A 19,793-nucleotide genomic window follows, 5' to 3' on the forward strand; every position below is an offset into this window, starting at 1 on the left:
TCACATTCAGAGTAACACAGGGACAGTGTCACATTCAGAGTAACACACCGATAGTGTCACATTCAGAGTAACACAGGGACAGTGTCACATTCAGAGTAACACTGGGACAGTGTCACATTAAGAGTAACACAGGGACAGTGTCACATTCAGAGTAACACTGGGACATTGGCACATTCAGAGTAACACTGGAACAGTGTCACATTAAGAGTAACACAGGAACAGTGTCACATTCAGAGTAACACACCGACAGAGTCATATTCAGAGTAACACAGGGACAGTGTCAATCCAGAGTAACACAGGAATAGGGTCACACTCGTAGTAACAGACGGATAGTGTCACATTCAAAGTAACACTGGGAAAGTGTTACATTCAGAGTAACACAGGGACATTGGCACATTCAGTGTAACACACCGATAGTGTCACATTCAGAGTGACACTGGAAAAGTGTTACATTCCGAGTAACACAGGACAGTGTCACATTCAGTGTAACACACCAATAGTGTCACATTCAGAGTTACACACCGATAGTGTCACATTCAGTGTAACACACCAATAGTGTCACATTCTGAGTAACACAGGGACAGTGTCAATCCAGAGTAACACAGGAATAGGGTCACACTCGTAGTAACAGACGGATAGTGTCACATTCAGAGTAACACTGGGAAAGTGTTGCATTCAGAGTAACACAGGGACATTGGCACATTCAATGTAACACACCGATAGTGTCACATTCAGAGTAACACTGGGAAAGTGTTACATTCCGAGTAACACAGGACAGTGTCACATTCAGTGTAACAAACCAATAGTGTCACATTCAGAGTAACACTGGGACAGTGTCACATTCAGAGTAACACAGGGACATTGGCACATTCAATGTAACACACCAATAGTGTCACATTCAGAGTAACACTGGGACAGTGTCACATTCAGAGTAACACACCAATTGTGTCACATTCAGATTAACACAGGAATAGTGTCACATTCAGAGTAACACAGGGACAGTGTCACATTCAGAGTAACACAGGAATAGGGTCACACTCGTAGTAACAGACGGATAGTGTCACATTCAGAGTAACACTGGGACAGTGTCACATTAAGAGTAACACAGGAACAGTGTCACATTCAGAGTAACACACCGATAGTGTCACATTCAGAGTAACACAGGGACAGTGTCACATTCAGAGTAACACAGGAATAGGGTCACACTCGTAGTAACAGACGGATAGTGTCACATTCAGAGTAACACTGGGAAAGTGTTACATTCAGAGTAACACAGGGACATTGGCACATTCAGTGTAACACACCGATAGTGTCACATTCAGAGTGACACAGGACTAGTGTCACATTGAGAGTAACACAGGACTATTGTCACATTCAGAGTAACACATGCACAGGGTAATATTCAGTGAAACACACCGATAGTGTCACATTCAGAGTGACACATGGATAGTGTCACATTCAGAGTAACACAGGACTAGTGTCACATTCAGAGTGACACAGGGATAGTGTCACATTCAGAGTAACACACCGATAGTGTCACATTCAGAGTAACACAGCGATATTGTCACATTCAGAGTAACACAGGGACAGTGTCATACTCAGAGTAAAACACGGATATTGTCAAATTCAGAGTAACACACCGATAGTGTTACATTCCGAGTAACACAGGACAGTGTCACATTCAGTGTACCACACCAATAGTGTCACATTCAGAGTAACACTGGGACAGTGTCACATTCAGAGTAACACACCAATTGTGTCACATTCAGAGTAACACAGCGATATTGTCACATTCAGAATAACAAAGGGGCAGTGTCACATTCAATGTAACACAGGACTAGTGTCACATTCAGAGTTACACAGGGACAGTGTCACATTCAGAGTAACACAGGGACAGTGTCATACTCAGAGTAAAACATGGATATTGACAAATTTAGAGTAACACAGCGATATTTGTCACATTCAGAGTAACAAAGGGGCAGTGTCACATTCAGTGTAACACAGGACTAGTGTCACATTCAGAGTTACACAGGGATAGTGTCACATTCAGAGTAACACACTGAAAGTGTTACATTCGGAGTAACACAGGGACATTGGCACATTCAGAGTGACACAGGACTAGTGTCACATTCAGAGTGACACAGGACTAGTGTCACATTCAGAGTGACACAGGGATAGTGTCACATTCAGAGTGACACAGGACTAGTGTCACATTCAGAGTGACACAGGGATAGTGTCACATTCGGAGTGACACAGGACTAGTGTCACATTCAGAGTGACACAGGGATAGTGTCACATTCAGAGTGACACAGGACTAGTGTCACATTCAGAGTAACACAGGAACAGTGTAATATTCAGAGTAACACACCGATACTGTCACGTTCAGAGTAACACACTGATAGTTTCACATTCAATGTAACACATCAATCGTGTCACATTCAGAGTAACACAGGGATAGAGTCACATTCAGAGTAACACACCGATTGTGTCACATTCAATGTAGCACATCAATAGTGTCACATTCAGAGTTACACAGGGAGAGTGTCACATTCAGAGTAACACAGGGATAGTGTCACATTCAGAGTGACACAGGACTAGTGTCACATTCAGAGTGACACAGGGATAGTGTCACATTCAGAGTAACACAGGGATAGTGTCACATTCAGAGTAACACAGGAACAGTGTAATATTCAGTGTAACACACCGATAGTGTCACATTCAGAGTAACACCGGAACAGTGTAATATTCAGAGTAACACAGGGATAGTGTCACATTCAGAGTGACACAGGACGAGTGTCACATTCAGAGTGACACAGGGATAGAGTCACATTCAGAGTAACACAGGGATAGTGTCACATTCAGAGTAATACAGGAACAGTGTAATATTCAGAGTAACACACCGATACTGTCACGTTCAGAGTAACACACTGATAGTTTCACATTCAATGTAACACATCAATAGTGTCACATTCAGAGTGACACAGGGATAGTGTCACATTCAGAGTAACACAGGGATAGTGTAATATTCAGAGTAACACAGGACTAGTGTCACATTCAGAGTGACACAGGGGTAGTGTCACATTCAGAGTAACACAGGGATAGTGTCACATTCAGAGTAACACAGGAACAGTGTAATATTCAGAGTAACACACTGATAGTTTCACATTCAATGTAACACATCAATAGTGTCACATTCAGAGTGACACAGGGATAGTGTCACATTCAGAGTAACACAGGGATAGTGTAATATTCAGAGTAACACAGGGATAGTGTCACATTCAGAGTAACACAGGAACAGTGTAATATTCAGAGTAACACAGGGATAGTGTCACATTCAGAGTAACACAGGAACAGTGTAATATTCAGAGTAACACACCGATAGTTTCACATTCAATGTAACACATCAATAGTGTCACATTCAGAGTAACACAGGGATAGAGTCACATTCAGAGTAACACAGGGATAGTGTAATATTCAGAGTAACACAGGGATAGTGTCACATTCAGAGTGACACAGGGATAGTGTCACATTCAGAGTAACACAGGGATAGTGTAATATTCAGAGTAACACAGGGATAGTGTCACATTCAGAGTAACACAGGAACAGTGTAATATTCAGAGTAACACAGGGATAGTGTCACATTCAGAGTAACACAGGAACAGTGTAATATTCAGAGTAACACACCAATAGTTTCACATTCAATGTAACACATCAATAGTGTCACATTCAGAGTAACACAGGGATAGAGTCACATTCAGAGTAACACAGGGATAGAGTCATATTCAGAGTAACACAGGGATAGTGTCACATTCAGAGTAACACAGGAACAGTGTAATATTCAGAGTAACACACCGATAGTTTCACATTCAATGTAACACATCAATAGTGTCACATTCAGAGTGACACAGGGATAGTGTCACATTCAGAGTGACACAGGGATAGTGTCACATTCAGAGTAACACAGGGATAGTGTAATATTCAGAGTAACACAGGGATAGTGTCACATTCAGAGTAACACAGGAACAGTGCAATATTCAGAGTAACACACCGATAGTTTCACATTCAATGTAACACATCAATAGTGTCACATTCAGAGTGACACAGGGATAGTGTCACATTCAGAGTAACACAGGGATAGAGTCACATTCAGAGTAATACAGGGATAGAGTCATATTCAGAGTAACACAGGGATAGTGTCACATTCAGAGTAACACAGGAACAGTGTAACATTCAGAGTAACACACCGATAGTTTCACATTCAATGTAACACATCAATAGTGTCACATTCAGAGTAACACAGGGATAGAGTCACATTCAGAGTAATACAGGGATAGAGTCATATTCAGAGTAACACAGGGATAGTGTCACATTCAGAGTAACACAGGAACAGTGTAATATTCAGAGTAACACACCGATAGTTTCACATTCAATGTAACACATCAATAGTGTCACATTCAGAGTGACACAGGGATAGTGTCACATTCAGAGTAACACAGGGATAGAGTCATATTCAGAGTAACACAGGGATAGTGTCACATTCAGAGTAACACAGGAACAGTGTAATATTCAGAGTAACACACCGATAGTTTCACATTCAATGTAACACATCAATAGTGTCACATTCAGAGTGACACAGGGATAGTGTCACATTCAGAGTAACACAGGGATAGTGTCACATTCAGAGTGACACAGGGATAGTGTCACATTCAGAGTGACACAGGGATAGTGTCACATTCAGAGTAACACAGGGATAGTGTAATATTCAGAGTAACACAGGGATAGTGTCACATTCAGAGTAACACAGGAACAGTGTAATATTCAGAGTAACACAGGGATAGTGTCACATTCAGAGTAACACAGGAACAGTGTAATATTCAGAGTAACACACCGATAGTTTCACATTCAATGTAACACATCAATAGTGTCACATTCAGAGTGACACAGGGATAGTGTCACATTCAGAGTAACACAGGGATAGAGTCACATTCAGAGTAATACAGGGATAGAGTCATATTCAGAGTAACACAGGGATAGTGTCACATTCAGAGTAACACAGGAACAGTGTAATATTCAGAGTAACACACCGATAGTTTCACATTCAATGTAACACATCAATAGTGTCACATTCAGAGTAACACAGGGATAGAGTCATATTCAGAGTAACACAGGGATAGTGTCACATTCAGAGTAACACAGGAACAGTGTAATATTCAGAGTAACACACCGATAGTTTCACATTCAATGTAACACATCAATAGTGTCACATTCAGAGTGACACAGGGATAGTGTCACATTCAGAGTAACACAGGGATAGTGTCACATTCAGAGTGACACAGGGATAGTGTCACATTCAGAGTAACACAGGGATAGTGTCACATTCAGAGTAACACAGGAACAGTGTAATATTCAGAGTAACACAGGGATAGTGTCACATTCAGAGTAACACAGGAACAGTGTAATATTCAGAGTAACACACCGATAGTTTCACATTCAATGTAACACATCAATAGTGTCACATTCAGAGTGACACAGGGATAGTGTCACATTCAGAGTAACACAGGAATAGTGTAATATTCAGAGTAACACAGGGATAGTGTCACATTCAGAGTAACACAGGAACAGTGTAATATTCAGAGTAACACACCAATAGTTTCACATTCAATGTAACACATCAATAGTGTCACATTCAGAGTGACACAGGGATAGTGTCACATTCAGAGTAACACAGGGATAGTGTAATATTCAGAGTAACACACCGATAGTTTCACATTCAATGTAACACATCAATAGTGTCACATTCAGAGTGACACAGGGATAGAGTCACATTCAGAGTAACACAGGGATAGAGTCACATTCAGAGTGACACAGGGATAGTGTAATATTCAGAGTAACACAGGGATAGTGTCACATTCAGAGTAACACAGGAACAGTGTAATATTCAGAGTAACACACCGATAGTTTCACATTCAATGTAACACATCAATAGTGTCACATTCAGAGTGACACAGGGATAGTGTCACATTCAGAGTAACACAGGAACAGTGTAATATTCGGAGTAACACACCGATAGTTTCACATTCAATGTAACACATCAATAGTGTCACATTCAGAGTGACACAGGGATAGTGTCACATTCAGAGTAACACAGGGATAGAGTCACATTCAGAGTGACGCAGGACTAGTGTCACATTCAGAGTGACACAGGGATAGTGTCACATTCAGAGTAACACAGGGATAGTGTCACATTCAGAGTAACACAGGATCTTTGTAATATTCAGAGTAACACACCGATACTGTCACGTTCAGAGTAACACACTGATAGTTTCACATTCAATGGAACACATCAATAGTGTCACATTCGGAGTGACACAGGGATAGTGTAATATTCAGAGTAACACAGGACTAGTGTCACATTCAGAGTAACACATCAATAGTGTCACATTCAGAGTTACACAGGGAGAGTGTCACATTCAGAGTTACACAGGGACAGTGTCACATTCAGAGTGACACAGGGATAGTGTCACATTGAGAGTAACACAGGACACAGGAATAGTCTCACATTGAGAATAACACACCGATAATGTCACATTCAGACTTACACAGGGATGGTGTCACATTCAGAGTAACACAGGGATGGTGTCACATTCAGAGTAACACAGGAACAGTGTAATATTCAGTGTAACACACCGATACTGTCAAGTTCAGAGTTAAACATATGTCATGTCCCTTGGTCTTTCTACCATCAGGTAATGAAAAAACTTTTCTTTGTCTACCTTTTGTTAACTTGTCATAATCCTGTACACCTCTATCAAATCTCCCCTCAATCTCTTTTGCTCCAACCTAACCTTGTAGCTAAAATCCCTGGAACCATTGTGGTAAATCTCCTCTGCACCCTCGCAAGGACCCTCACGTCCTTCCTAAAGTGTGGTGACCAGAACTGGACACAGTACTCCAGTTGGGGCTGAACCAGAGCTTTATAAATGATCAGTATAACACCCCTGCTTTTGTACTCAGTGCCTCTATTTATGAAGCCCAAGATCCCTAATGCTTTACTATCCATTCTCTCAATTTATTTATTTAGAGATACAGCACTGAAACAGACCCTTCGGCCCACCGATCTGTACCGACCAACAACCACCCATTTATACGAATCCTACATTAATCCCATATTCCCTACCACATCCCCACCTGTCCCTCAATTCTCCTACCACCTACCTACACTAGGGGCAATTTACAATGGCCAATTTACCTATCAACCTGCAAGTCTTTGGCTGTGGGAGGAAACCGGAGCACCCGACAGAAACCCACGCAGTCACAGGGAGAACTTGCAAACTCCGCACAGGCAGTACCTAGAACTGAACCTGGGTCCCTGGAGCTGTGAGGCTGCGGTGCTAACCACTGCGCCACTGTGCCGCCCAATATGTCCTGCCACTTTCAAAGATTGATGCCGACCTGCCCTCTGCTCCCTACTCTGAGTATCAGTGAAACTCGAGATTTACCTTCCATTACATGTTGTTGTTCAAGGCATTTGGTTACTCTTTTCCCAGAAAGAACTTTATCTAACGGATTATGAAATGGAGAAGCAGCTACAGGGGTCTCTGCTGGAGATTGGAACCCTTCAGGAGAACATTGACTCAATCATGGTGAGTGGGTTATCAGCCTCCTCGGCATTGAGACCTTCAGGAATTTTAGTCATCATATTTCCAAGTACTAATCCAAGCTCTAAGTTCATCTTCCTTACCTGTTATATTTCTCGCATTGAAACAAATGCACTTCAGACCACCAGTCCCGCTGTGCTCAGCAACATCTCTCTGCCTGCTCTTCCTCTTAGTCTTACTGGCCTTATTTACTAGTTCCCCCTCATTTATTTCACCTGCTGTTCTACTGCTCTGGTTCCCACCCTCCTGCCACACTAGTTTAAACCTTCCCGAGTGACGCTAGCAAACCTCGCAGCCAGGATATTTGTGCCCCTCCAGTTTAGATGCAACCCGTCCTTCTTGTACAGGTCCCATCTGTCCCTGAAGAGATCCCAATGGTCCTGATATCTGAAACCCTCCCTTCTACACCAGCTGCTCAGCCACGTGTTTAGCTGCACTATCTTCCTATTTCTAGTCTCACTGGCACATGGCACAGGGAGTAATCCCGAGATTACAACTCTAGAGGTCCTGTCTTTTAACTTTCTACCTAACTCCCTAAACTGCCCCTGCAGGACCTCGTCACTCTTCCTGCCTATGTCATTGGTACCAATGTGTACCACAACCTCTGGCTGCTCACCCTCCCCCTTCAGAATGCCTCCTGTCCGTTCAGAGACATCCTTGACACTGGCACCAGGGAGGCAACATGCCATCCTGGAGTCTCTTTCATGTCCACAGAAGCGCCTATCTGTGCCCCTGACTATAGAGTCCCCTATAACTATTGCTCTTCTGCGCTTTGTCCCTCCCTGCTGAACAACAGTGCCAGCCGTGGTGCCACTGCTCTGGCTGCTGCTGTTTTCCCCTTATAGGCCATCCCCCCCAATAGTATCCAAACCGGTATACTTGATAGAGAGGGGGATAGCCACAGGGGATTCCTGCACTGACTGCCTGCCCCTTCTAGCGGTCACCCATCTATCTGCCTGCACCTTGGGTGTAACCACTTCTCTCAAACTCCTGTCTATGAAGCTTACCGCCACCTGCATGCTCCTAAGTGCATCCAGTTGCCGCTCCAACCGATCCATGCAGTCTGTGAGGAGCTGCAACTGGGTACACTTCCTGCAGATTTAGTCGTCCGGAAGCGTCTCCCACATCTCACATTCCTGGGTGCGTGTTGCTGGGAGCGTGTTCCTGGGACTGTGTTCCTGGGTGTGTGTTCCTGGGAGTGTTTTCCTGGGAGCATGTTCCTGGGACTGTGTTCCTGGGTGTGTGTTCCTGGGAGTGTTTTCCTGGGAGCATGTTCCTGGGTGTATGTTCCTAGGCCTGTATTCTGGGAGTGTATTCCTGGGACTGTGTTCTTGGAAGCATGATCCTGGGAGTGTGTTCCTGGGGCTGTGTTCCTTGAGCTGTGCTCCTGGAGCTGTGTTCCTGGGTGTGTATTCCTGGGAGAGTGTTCCTGGGTGTGTGTTCCTGGGTGCATGTTCCTCGCATTGTGTTCCTGAGTGAGTGTTCCTGGGGCTGTGTTCCTGGGGCTGTGTTCTTGGGTGTGTGCTCCTAGGCAAGTGTCCCTGGGGCTCTGTTCCTGGGGTTGTGTTTCTGGGTGTGTGCTCCTGGGTGCGTGTTCCCGGGAGCGTGTTCCCGGGAGCGTGTTCCTGGAAGCATGTACCTGGGAGCATGTTCCTGGGAGTGTGTTCCTGGAGCTGTGTTCCCGGGGCTATGTTCTTGGGTGTGTGCTCCTGGGAGAGTGTTCCTGGGGCTCTGTTCCTGTGAGTGTGCTACTGGGAGAGTGTTCCTGGGGTTATGTTCCTGGGGCTGTGCTGCTCGGAGTGTATTCCTGCGGCTGTGTTCCTGGGTGTGTGCTCCTGGGAGAGTGTTCCTGGGGCTGTGATCCTGGGTGCATTTCCAAGGAGTGTATTCCGGGGACTGTGTTCCTGGGTGCCTGTTCCTGGGGCTGTTCCTGGGTGTGTGCTCCTGGGAGAGTGTTCCTGGGGCTGTGTTCCTGGGTGTGAGCTCCTGGGAGAGTATTCCTGGGGCTGTGTTCCTGGGTGCCTGTTCCTGGGTGCGTGCTCCTGGGTGCGTGCTCATGGGAGAGTGGTACTGGGGCTGTGTTCCTGATTGCATGTTCCTGGGAGAGTGTTCCTGGGGCTGTGTTCCTGGGACTGTGTTCCTGGGTGTGTGCTCCTGGGCGAGTGTTCCTGGGGCTGTATTCCTGTGAGTGTGCTACTGGGTGAGTGTTCCTGGGGCGATGTTCCTGGGGCTGTGTTGCCCGGAGTGTATTCTTGGGACTGTGTTCCTGGGTGCCTATTCCTGGGGCTGTGATCCTGGGTGTGTGCTCCTGGGAGAGTGTTCCTGGGGCTGTGATCCTGGGTACATGCCCCTGGGAGTGTATTCCTGGTTGCATGTTCTTGTGGCTGTGCTCCTGGGTGCGTGTTCCTGGGAGAGTGTTCCTGGGGCTGTGTTCCTGGGACTGTGTTCCTGGGTGCATGTTCCAAGGACTGTATTCCTGGGAGCATGTTCCTGTGGCTATGCACCTGGGTGCGTGTTCCTGGGAGAGTGTTCCTGGGGCTGTGTTCCTGGGACTGTGTTCCTGGGTGTGTGCTCCTGGGTGTGTGTTCCTGGGGCTGTGTTCTTGGGTGCATGTTCCTCAGAGTGTATTCCTGGGACTGTGTTCCTGGGTGCCTGTTCCTAGGGCTGTGTTCCTGGGAGAGTGTTCCTGGGGCTGTGATCCTGGGTGCATGCTCATGGGAGTGTATTCCTGGGGCTGTGTTCCTGGGTGCGTGTTCCAGGGGCGATGTTCCTGGGAGAGTGTTCCTGGGGCTGTGTTACTTGGTGTGTGCTCCTGGGACAGTGTTTTTGGGGCTATGTTCCTGGGGCTGTGTTCCTGGATGTGTGCTCCTGGGAGTGTATTCCTGGGAGTGTGTTCCTGGGTGCGTGTTCCTGGGGCTGTGTTCCTGGGGCTGTGTTCCTTGGACTGTGTACCTGGGGCTGTGCTCCTGGGTGCATGTTCCTGAGACTGTGTTCCCAGGAGTGTATTCCCAGGAGTGTGTTCCCGGGAGCGTGTTCCTGGGGCTGTGTTCCTGGGGCTGTGCTCCTGGGTGTGTGCTCCTCAGATTGTGCTCCTGGGACTGTGCTCTGGGCTGTGTTTCTGGGGCTGTGTTCCTGGGAGCGTTGTTGGAACAATGATAACTACCAAGGTTCAGTTTTGGCTGGGATGAAAGAATTGGGATTCTGGGTGGCACTGAGTGCTGGGTGGCACTGGGTGCTGAGTGTGGGTGGCACTTGGACTGGATGCTTAGTGGTTCTGGGTGGCACCAGGAGTTGGGAGACGGTGGCACCAGGAATGAGTGCAGGGTGGCACCAGGAGTTTGGAGTGGATGGCAGTGGGAATGGGGACTGGGTGCTCAGAGCAGGTGTTGGGCGGCACTGGGAGTGGGTGCTGGGTGGCACCGGACAAGTCAGGGGGATAGTTTAAAACTCTTTCTGATCTCATCTCAGAGAACGTCTCAGAAGGTGGAATTGGAAATTGCTGACAAGTTTTCTGCAATGACTGAAGCCATTGAGGAGGCCCTGAAAGTGGTGATTGGGTTAATTGAGAGGGAGCAGCAAGCGGTACTGAACCAGGCCAGCAGCATCAGATCCCAACTGGAGCAGAAATGCACCGAGCTCAGAGAGAAGAAACTCCAGTTGGAAATCCTAGCCAATAAGAGTGATCATTTCAAATTTGTGCAGGTAAAATCATTATTGACCATTACTTCATTGTACAACACAACAATTTTTAATTGAGCTCATGAGTGGGAGCTTCTAACACATTTTGAAAAGTCTTTTTATTGAATTTAACAATGTAACCTGTTTTTTTGGAATATGATGTAACACATCTTACATGACAGTACAGATATTTAGTGAGAATTGATGGTTTAGTAATATAACACAGTAACTCTCATAGAGGCTGCCTAAGGCACTGGATATAATTCAAGAAGCTAGGAGAGTTGGATTGGATACGTTGGGTTACAGAGGCCCAGAGTGTCATGACTGACTGGGTCCGGGAGGGTTGGTGTGCCGGGTAGAGTCAGTGAGTGCTGGAGATTAGGATTGGTCAGTTTGGGAAGGCCTAAAGAGTAGCCTTTGTAGAGTTTACTCATGGCTGCTGTTGCTGTCACCCATATTACCAGCAATTAAATAACACCCATTATAGGCTGTGAGATGCCTCGATATATCTGATGTTACGGTCAATTGAGGAGGGGTGAAGGGCTTCCCTCTTTTCCCTCTCCTTGTTTGACCACAACAGGTTTAATTCTTTCTTAAAGTCGATGTACTGGCCAATTCAGTAGGTGTTTGATTATTTACTTGCTATGATCATAACAAGAACCAATCGGACAGGTTTTCTTGAGTTTAACAAAGAAAGAGGTTAACTTTATTATACCTAAACTGAACTAGTGAAAATAATAAACTATGTGCCAACTTTCACACACACTAGAGGGTTACACAAATAAGGTAGAGTGGGGAAAGGTAGGTTGGTTCAGTTGGAGTCCATAGAAAAAAAAGGATATACAGTCTGCTGAGTTTGGTGATCCGGCTGGCTTCTAGCTGAATTCAGTGGTCCTGAGGCTTTTAAAGAGGTAGATGACTGGTTTGGTGAGTCTCTTGGAAACAGCGATGCAGATGATTTCCTCCAACGGGGTTTCTGATTGTAACCAGAGTATGCAAAGATGGTCAGTCAACAGGCAGGATTTGAAAGCTTTCAAGCTGGAATAGAGAGAGAAAGAGAGAGAGAGACCCCCCCCGCCCCACTTGGATCGGCACGTGTCAGAGTCCAGAAGCTTCTCCTGTTTCTGCTGCAGAAAAACACAAGTTTAAAACCACAGATGGGGAGGGGCTTGTCACATGACAGTCACTCAGTCATTCAAACATAGTAGTTAGCAGTATTTCTCTTTTGCTAATAAGAACAGGTAGTTCTCTTAAACTTCCTTGGTCTTGGTTTTTGCTGGGGAATGAGCAGACATTTGTCTCCACTTCACAAGCCTTGCAATGTAGGATACGTGATTTTGAGGCTGGCTGTTGGGCGACTATCTGCATGCCAAACTGCATAAGCAGCATGCGATAGACAGAGCTAAGCGATCGCATAAACAACGGATCAGATCTAAGCTCTGCAGTCCTGCCACATCCAGCTGTGAATGGTGGGGGACAATTAAACAACTAACTGGAGGAGGTGGCTCCACAAATATCCCCATCCTCAATGATGGGGGAGCCCAGCACATCAGTGCGAAAGATAAGGCTGAAGCATTTGCAACAGTCTTCAGCCAGAAGTGCCGAGTTGACGATCCATCTCGGCTTCCTCCTGAAGTCCCCAGCATCACAGATGCCAGACTTCAGCCAATTCGATTCGCTCTGCGTGATATCAAGAAACGACTGAAGGCACTGGATACTGCAAAGGCTATGGGTCCTGACAATATTCCGGCAATAGTACTGAATACTTGTGCTCCAGAACTTGCTGCGCCCCTAGCCAAGCTGTTCCAGTACAGCTACAACACTGGCATCTACCCCGCAATGTGGAAAATTGCCCAGGTATGTCCTGTACACAAAAAGCAGGACAAGTCCAACCCGGCCAATTACCGCCCCATCAGCCTACTCTCAATCATCAGTAAAGTGATGGAAGGTGTCATCAACAATGCCATCAAGCGGCACTTGCTTAGCAATAACCTGCTCAGTGATGCTCAGTTTGGGTTCCGCCAGGGCCACTCAGCTCCTGACCTCATTACAGCCTTGGTTCAAACATGGACAAAAGAGCTGAACTCAAGAGGTGAGGTGAGAGTGCCTGCCCTTGACATCAAGGCAGCATTTGACTGAGTATGGCACCAAGGTGCCCTAGCAAAACTGAGGTCAATGGGAATCAGGGGGAAAACCCTCCGCTGGCTGGAGTCATACCTAGCGCAAAGGAAGATGGTTGTGGTTGTTGGAGGTCAATCATCTCAGCTCCAGGACATCACTGCAGGAGTTTCACAGGGTAATGTCCTAGGTCCAACTATCTTCAGCTGCTTCATCAATGACCTTCCTTCAATCATAAGGTCAGAAGTGGGGATGTTCGCTGATGATTGCACGATGTTCAGCACCATTCGTGACTCCTCAGATACTGAAGCAGTCCGTGTAGAAATGCAGCAAGACCTGGACAATATCCAGGCTTGGGCTGATAAGTGGCAAGTAACATTCGCGCCACACAAGTGCCAGGCAATGACCATCTCCAACAAGAGAGAATCTAACCATCTCCCCTTGACATTTAACGGCATTATCATCGCTGAATCCCCCACTGTCAACAACCTAGGGGCTACCATTGACCAGAAACTGAACTGGAGTAACCATATAAATACCGTTGCTACAAGAGCAGGTCAGAGGCTAGGAATCCTGAGGCGATTAACTCACCTCCTGACTCCCCAAAAAAGCCTGTCCACCATCTACAAGGCACAAGTCAGGAGTGTGATGGAATACTCTCCACTTGCCTGAATGGGTGCAGCTCCAACGACACTCAAGAAGCTCGACACCATCCAGGACAAAGCAGCCCACTTGATTGGCACCCCATCTACAAACATTCACTCCCTCCATCACCGACGCACAGCGGCAGCAGTGTGTATCATCTACAAGATGCACTGCAGCAAAGCACCAAGGCTCGTTAGACAGCACCTTCCAAACCCGCAACCTCTACCAACTAGATGGACAAGGACAGCAAATGCATGAGAACACCAGCACCTGCAGGTTCCCCTCCAAGTCACACAGCATCCTGACTTGGAACTATATCGCCGTTCCTTCACTGTCGCTGGGTCAAAATCCTGGAACTCCCTTCCTAACAGCACTGTGGGTATACCTACCCCACATGGACTGCAGCGGTTCAAGAAGGCAGCTCACCATCACCTTCTCAAGGGCAATTAGGAATGGGCAATAAATGCTGGCCGGCCAGTGACGCCCACATCCCATGAATGAATAAAAGAAAAGAGTGGGCCTTTAGCAGCGGGCTGCAGTAGGGGAGCAGAGAGCAGGGAGGGAGGGATCAGAAAGGCCTGGATTGGAAGAAGATTGGAGGCCAGTAGAGGAGATCAGTGTTGTCAGGGAGGAGGATTGGAAGGGTTGCGGTGGGTGATATCTGCTCACAGTGGGTGGGTGGGTATGTGAGGCAAGTAAATGGAAAGGCACATACCATCTGCGTCCAGCAGTCATCACCTCCCTTTGGCAGTCCATTTTCCTGAGGCCTGGGAAACCTGGTCAGCCAGGCTTAAATTTGAAATGATGGTAAATTCTCAGATACCCAGCCTCATTATAATATTGAAATAACCAACCGCTTCCCTCAGCAGGTTAGTTGCTCCCCCCCTTGATATCACTTCTCTTGGAAGCAGAAGCAGGGTGGGGGTGGGGCCGATCGGACTGGGTTCAGGTTTCAGGCTTTTAATATTTTTATATCCCACTTAATCCAAACCCACCCGTGGTTAAGTTTCCCTCCCAGGGGTCCAAACAGATCTTCCTTCCTTGGAATTGGAAAACTTTAAGACACCCAGGCCGAGAAATGTGGTGCGTGTTCAGTGGATTTTACCAGCTGTCCAGGGACAGCCGGGAGGCAGGGTGGGGGTGAGGGTGTGGGGTGGGGGGGGTGTAAAATGGAGTGGGAAGGCAGGGTTGGAGTGCCCATCGTCCTCCCACTGCCATTCCCTTTTACCAGCGGCAGGGGAGGTGGCAGACGACCCTCTTGCCCAGAGCTCAACTGAGCCACTTCAGTGGCTCTCACCGCCACTGCTGGCATTTTACCAGCAGTGGGTGGGCCCTTCACCACATGGGGACACTGCCTGGTGAACCCCTGGCGGCCTCTTTGTGGGCTCCCGGGGGGAGGGGAGGGGGTGCCCTCCTCTTGGGTACTCTGTGGCCCATGGAGGCCCACCCCCGCGGCGGCCAGCGGTATGTCCTCTCAGCTGGATGCAGTTCCGGCAGTGGCCACCGCTCCTGGTGGTGCTGCTGAGCTGCTGGCCCACGCCTGAAACTGTCAGTGGGCCCCATTGCTGATGATAATTGGCGGGTTAACACATGTTCCAGATCCTTCTGTCAAGGTTGTTTCTGATTCACCACATCTAAACGAGATGCGACACCAAGGCTAAGTTGTATTTGCCTGACCGTGGAGCTGGGAGGAGCAGGCATGTTCCTCCTGTCTCTTCCTCAGGACCGTGGGCCACTGTCTGTCACCACTCACCAACCCCCGCCCTCCCCGGTCCTGGATGCGCCCTGAGGCCCCCGGCCCCAGGCCCCAGTGTTGCTCAGCATCACTCTGCTCCCTTAGCTTTGAACAGGAGCTGCCTCGGAGCCGTGACTGATGAGCACAGCTTGCCGATGCTGTGGTGTGTGCAGTGTACACCGCACTGAGATCAAGCACTGCTTCCAGTGTGATCCGATTTCTCCAGGCCTCGCTGCCAGCATCAAGCACCCCCCCCACCCCCCGCAAGTGTAACACCACCAGCTGTAAAGCCCTCCACACTACGCTTCAATCTCGGAAGAGCCACTGCCACTGCCGTTGTAGCCGGTATGATATTTCCAGTTCCCTCTCCAGCCACCTTTTTATTGCCCCTGGGATCGGGACCCGGCTTTATGCCACTTACTCTCAGTTTTGTGCTGCTGGGCCTTATCTACTGAGAACTTTGCTGAGACTGCTCAGGGTCATTTATTATGAGACGCTTAGAGACAACAGACAACCGGGTGAGGGGGGGGATGGGCCTTCAAACCTACCATATCTGACCCCAGCTGCAGGAGCTTTAGAGGTAATGTGTTAACCCACTGCAACGCCCAGCGCCAGTGCTGAAATGTTTTAGGGACTGTCATTCGTTCAGTAAGTGTCACTTCAGTGTCAGCTGTGGCTCAGTGGCAGCACTCTCACCTCTGAGTCAGAAGGCTGTGGATTCAACCTTCCACTCCAGAGACGTGAACCCATACATCAGGCTGTGTAGCACTGAGGGAGTGCTGCGCTGTCGGAGGGGCAGCACTGAGGGAGTGCTGCGCTGTCGGAGGGGCCATCATTTGGATGCGCCAATAAACCAAAGCCTCATTTGCCTTCTCAGGTGGATGTAAAAGATTCCATGGCACTATTTCTAGTCAACCACCATCACTAAAGCAGATTATCAAGTCATTGCTGTTTGTGGGAGCTTGCTATGCACAAATTGGCACCGTGTTTCCTACATTACAGTAGCGACTACATTTCAAAAGTACTTCACTGGCTCTAAAGTGCGTTGGGGTCTTCAAGCTTGTGTAAGGTGCTATATAAATGCAAGTTCTTTTTTCTTATGGTTCTGTGTTTCCTCTCAGGAGTCCCTTTGTTTCAGCACCTCCTCTGAGGTCCATGATGTCCCACAGTTAAAGTCCGATTTACATTCCAAGCTCGCCCGTGCCAGTGAAGCTGCGACTGAACTTTCCACCCAGGTGAAGGAGTGCCTGCATCGAGCCATGAAACGCAAACTGAAGAGCACAGAGACAAGAGGTCAGTTAATTCCAGAATGGGTCAGGTTGGAAGTACTGGCTCGAGGGGCTGAATGGCCACCCCCTGTTCCTATACTCCAAGTTCTTGAGACATTGACATGGGCTTTGCATTCAGGAGGTCAGAAGGCAGGTGCAGGGGAGGGAACAATGACAGACAAGAAAAGATCGGCTGCTCTGTCCACCCTGTCCCACACAATATTCCCCAGCCGAGACATTGTAATCTCCTGAGAGAGGAGGAACTCCAGATAAAAACCCCGGCCTATTTGAGGAAAAATCAATCTGGGAAATTTCTCCCCGACCCCACCTAGGAGATGGAAGCTAGCCCAGGAGATTAATCTGGGCCTAATAATTTGATGCAGTATCTGCCTCTTTAATGAGGGGATCTCCACCCCAGTCAGAAACAGATCCAGCTCTTGTCTGAAAGTGTTTTTCCTGATGTCAGTTCTAAATGATTCCCTCACCAGTTGTGCCGATGCCTCCTTGCTGTAGTATGCCAACGTGCTGTGATCTACAGAGCTCTGGATTAATCTTATCCATCCCATTTAATATCTTGTATACTTCTGTAAACTCTCATCTTTGCCACCTCCCTTTCAAGGATAACAAGTCCCAGTTACTTCAGCCTTTCCTCATAAATCAATCCTTCAACACCAAGAATCACCATCTTGGCTCATCTTTCCCTTTCCTCAGTCACATCGGGCTCCTTGGAGATATTTAAATGATAGAGAAATTTCCCCTCCCCCTTCACTCTCTCTCTATCTCAAGTAACAGTGGGGGAGGGGGTTTGAAACGCAAACAAGATGGACAAACAGAACTCGCTTGCATTTATATAGTACCTGTCACAACCTCAGAATGTCCCAAAGTGCTCCATAGCCTATCAAGTACTTCTAAAGTGTGGACCTAAAAATATGATGATACTGAGTCCGTTTTACAGACATAAAAGGGTTGGTAAAGTGTCCAATATGGCAGGTGACGGGCATACGCACATTGAGAGGGAAGTCTGCCACCTTCCAACATTGGTATTGGCATGAAAGGAGGCACCCAGGACATGCACCTAAAACAGGCGTTAGTTGGATTGCCAATTCCGATTGGTTACATTTCCGGGGGGTATCGTCACATGGCCTCCTGTCTCCAATAGGCCCACTCCCACAATTCACTGCTGGCTACCTCACATGACCAGCCTCCTGGCGCCATGCTGTCCCGTGGCCAATTGGCGAACAGCATGTTACTCATTTGGACAAATCTTGGCTTGTCAGTTATACAGCCTCTTTTACCTGTGATTACAGTCATATAATTAATAAACAGAAGTGTCTAAAGAGAATTAAAACCAAACCTCAATTTTTTACTGCCCTTATAATCTTTCTCCTGGGTTTGCCCACAGCAGTGTCATGGAGATTAGTTTTGAATTCTTGGATACTCCAGGCAAACCTGGAGGGTTGGCAAAACGAGGTGTTAGAGACTCTTTGCCTATGTCGGCCTCTTTGGATATTGGAATAGCGAGTAGAATTTCAAAATTTGCCGATGACACCAAACTTGGAGGTGAGGCAAACAATGAGGATGATATGAACAGCCTGCAACAGGACATCGATAGGCTAGCAGAATGGGCAGACAGGTGGCAGATGGAATTTAATAGTGACAAGTGTCAGGTGATGCATTTTGGCTGAAGGAATAGGGAGAGATGATATATACTTAATGGCACAGTTCTAAAGAGTGTGCAGGTAAAGAAGGACCTGGGGGTCCATGTGCTGAGATCTTTGAAGGTGGCAGGACATGTTGAGAGTGGTTAGTGAAGCATATGGGATCTTGGGCTTCATAATAGAGGCATTGAGTGCAAAAGCAGGGAAGTTATGCTGAATCTTTATGAAGCTCTGGTTAGGCCCCAACTGGAGTATTGTGTCCAATTCTGGTCACCACGTTTTAGGAAGGATGTGAGGAATCTTGAGAAGCTGCAGAGGAGATTTACCAGAATGGTTCCAGGGATGAGGGATTTTTGTTGCAAGGTTAGGTTGGGAAAGCTGGGGTTCTTCTTCTTAGAACAAAGGAGACGGAGGAGAGATTTAATAAAGGTTTATAAGATTATGACAGGCTGAGGTAAGTTGGTAAAGGAAAAACTGTTACTATTAACTGATGGTACAAGGATTAGGGGACACAGATTGAAGATTTTGGGCAAGAGGTGTGGGGGAATATGAGAAAGAACATGTTTATGCAGCAGGTGGTAATGACCTGGAACTCACTGCCCACAAGGGTGGTGGAAGCGAAGACAATCAACAATTTCAAAAGGAAATTGGATGGTCACTGAGGAAAATAAACTTGCAGGGCTACAGGGATTGAGTGGGAGAGTGGGACTGTCTGGATAGCTACGTTGAGAGCCGGCATGGACTCAACGGGCTGAATGGCCTCCTTCTATTCCATAAATGACTCTATTGCTCTATGTAAAGAGGGACCTAAAGCCTGTTTGATGCCTCCTTTCCTAAATTGGATAACCCTGAACAGAGTTGACACCAGGCCAGATGCAGTCATGGAAAGGTGGTCTCTTCTTCTTCTTCTTCTTTGGCCTCCTTGTCTCGAGCGACAATGGGTAAGCGCCTGGAGGTGGTCAGTGGTTTGTGAAGCAGCGCCTGGAGTGGCTATAAAGGCCAATTCTAGAGTGACAGACTCTTCCACAGGTGC

The 19,793-nt window shown here is 47.3% G+C and overlaps 1 protein-coding gene across 2 annotated transcripts in view; it reads left to right on the forward strand.

The window, feature by feature from the left end:
* The window catches only part of LOC137384213 (E3 ubiquitin/ISG15 ligase TRIM25-like), a 46,433-nt gene that overhangs the window by 1,423 nt on the left and 25,217 nt on the right, over positions 1–19,793 (forward strand). For both annotated transcript variants that reach the window (XM_068057891.1, XM_068057892.1), the window contains exons 2-4: positions 7,548–7,643; positions 11,127–11,360; positions 16,956–17,127. In XM_068057891.1, coding sequence (XP_067913992.1) covers positions 7,548–7,643; positions 11,127–11,360; positions 16,956–17,127 — 502 coding nt within the window. The remainder of the gene's footprint in view (positions 1–7,547; positions 7,644–11,126; positions 11,361–16,955; positions 17,128–19,793) is intronic.

The sequence above is a fragment of the Heterodontus francisci genome, chromosome 26 (genome assembly GCF_036365525.1).
Source record: "Heterodontus francisci isolate sHetFra1 chromosome 26, sHetFra1.hap1, whole genome shotgun sequence".
NCBI lineage: Eukaryota > Metazoa > Chordata > Chondrichthyes > Heterodontiformes > Heterodontidae > Heterodontus > Heterodontus francisci.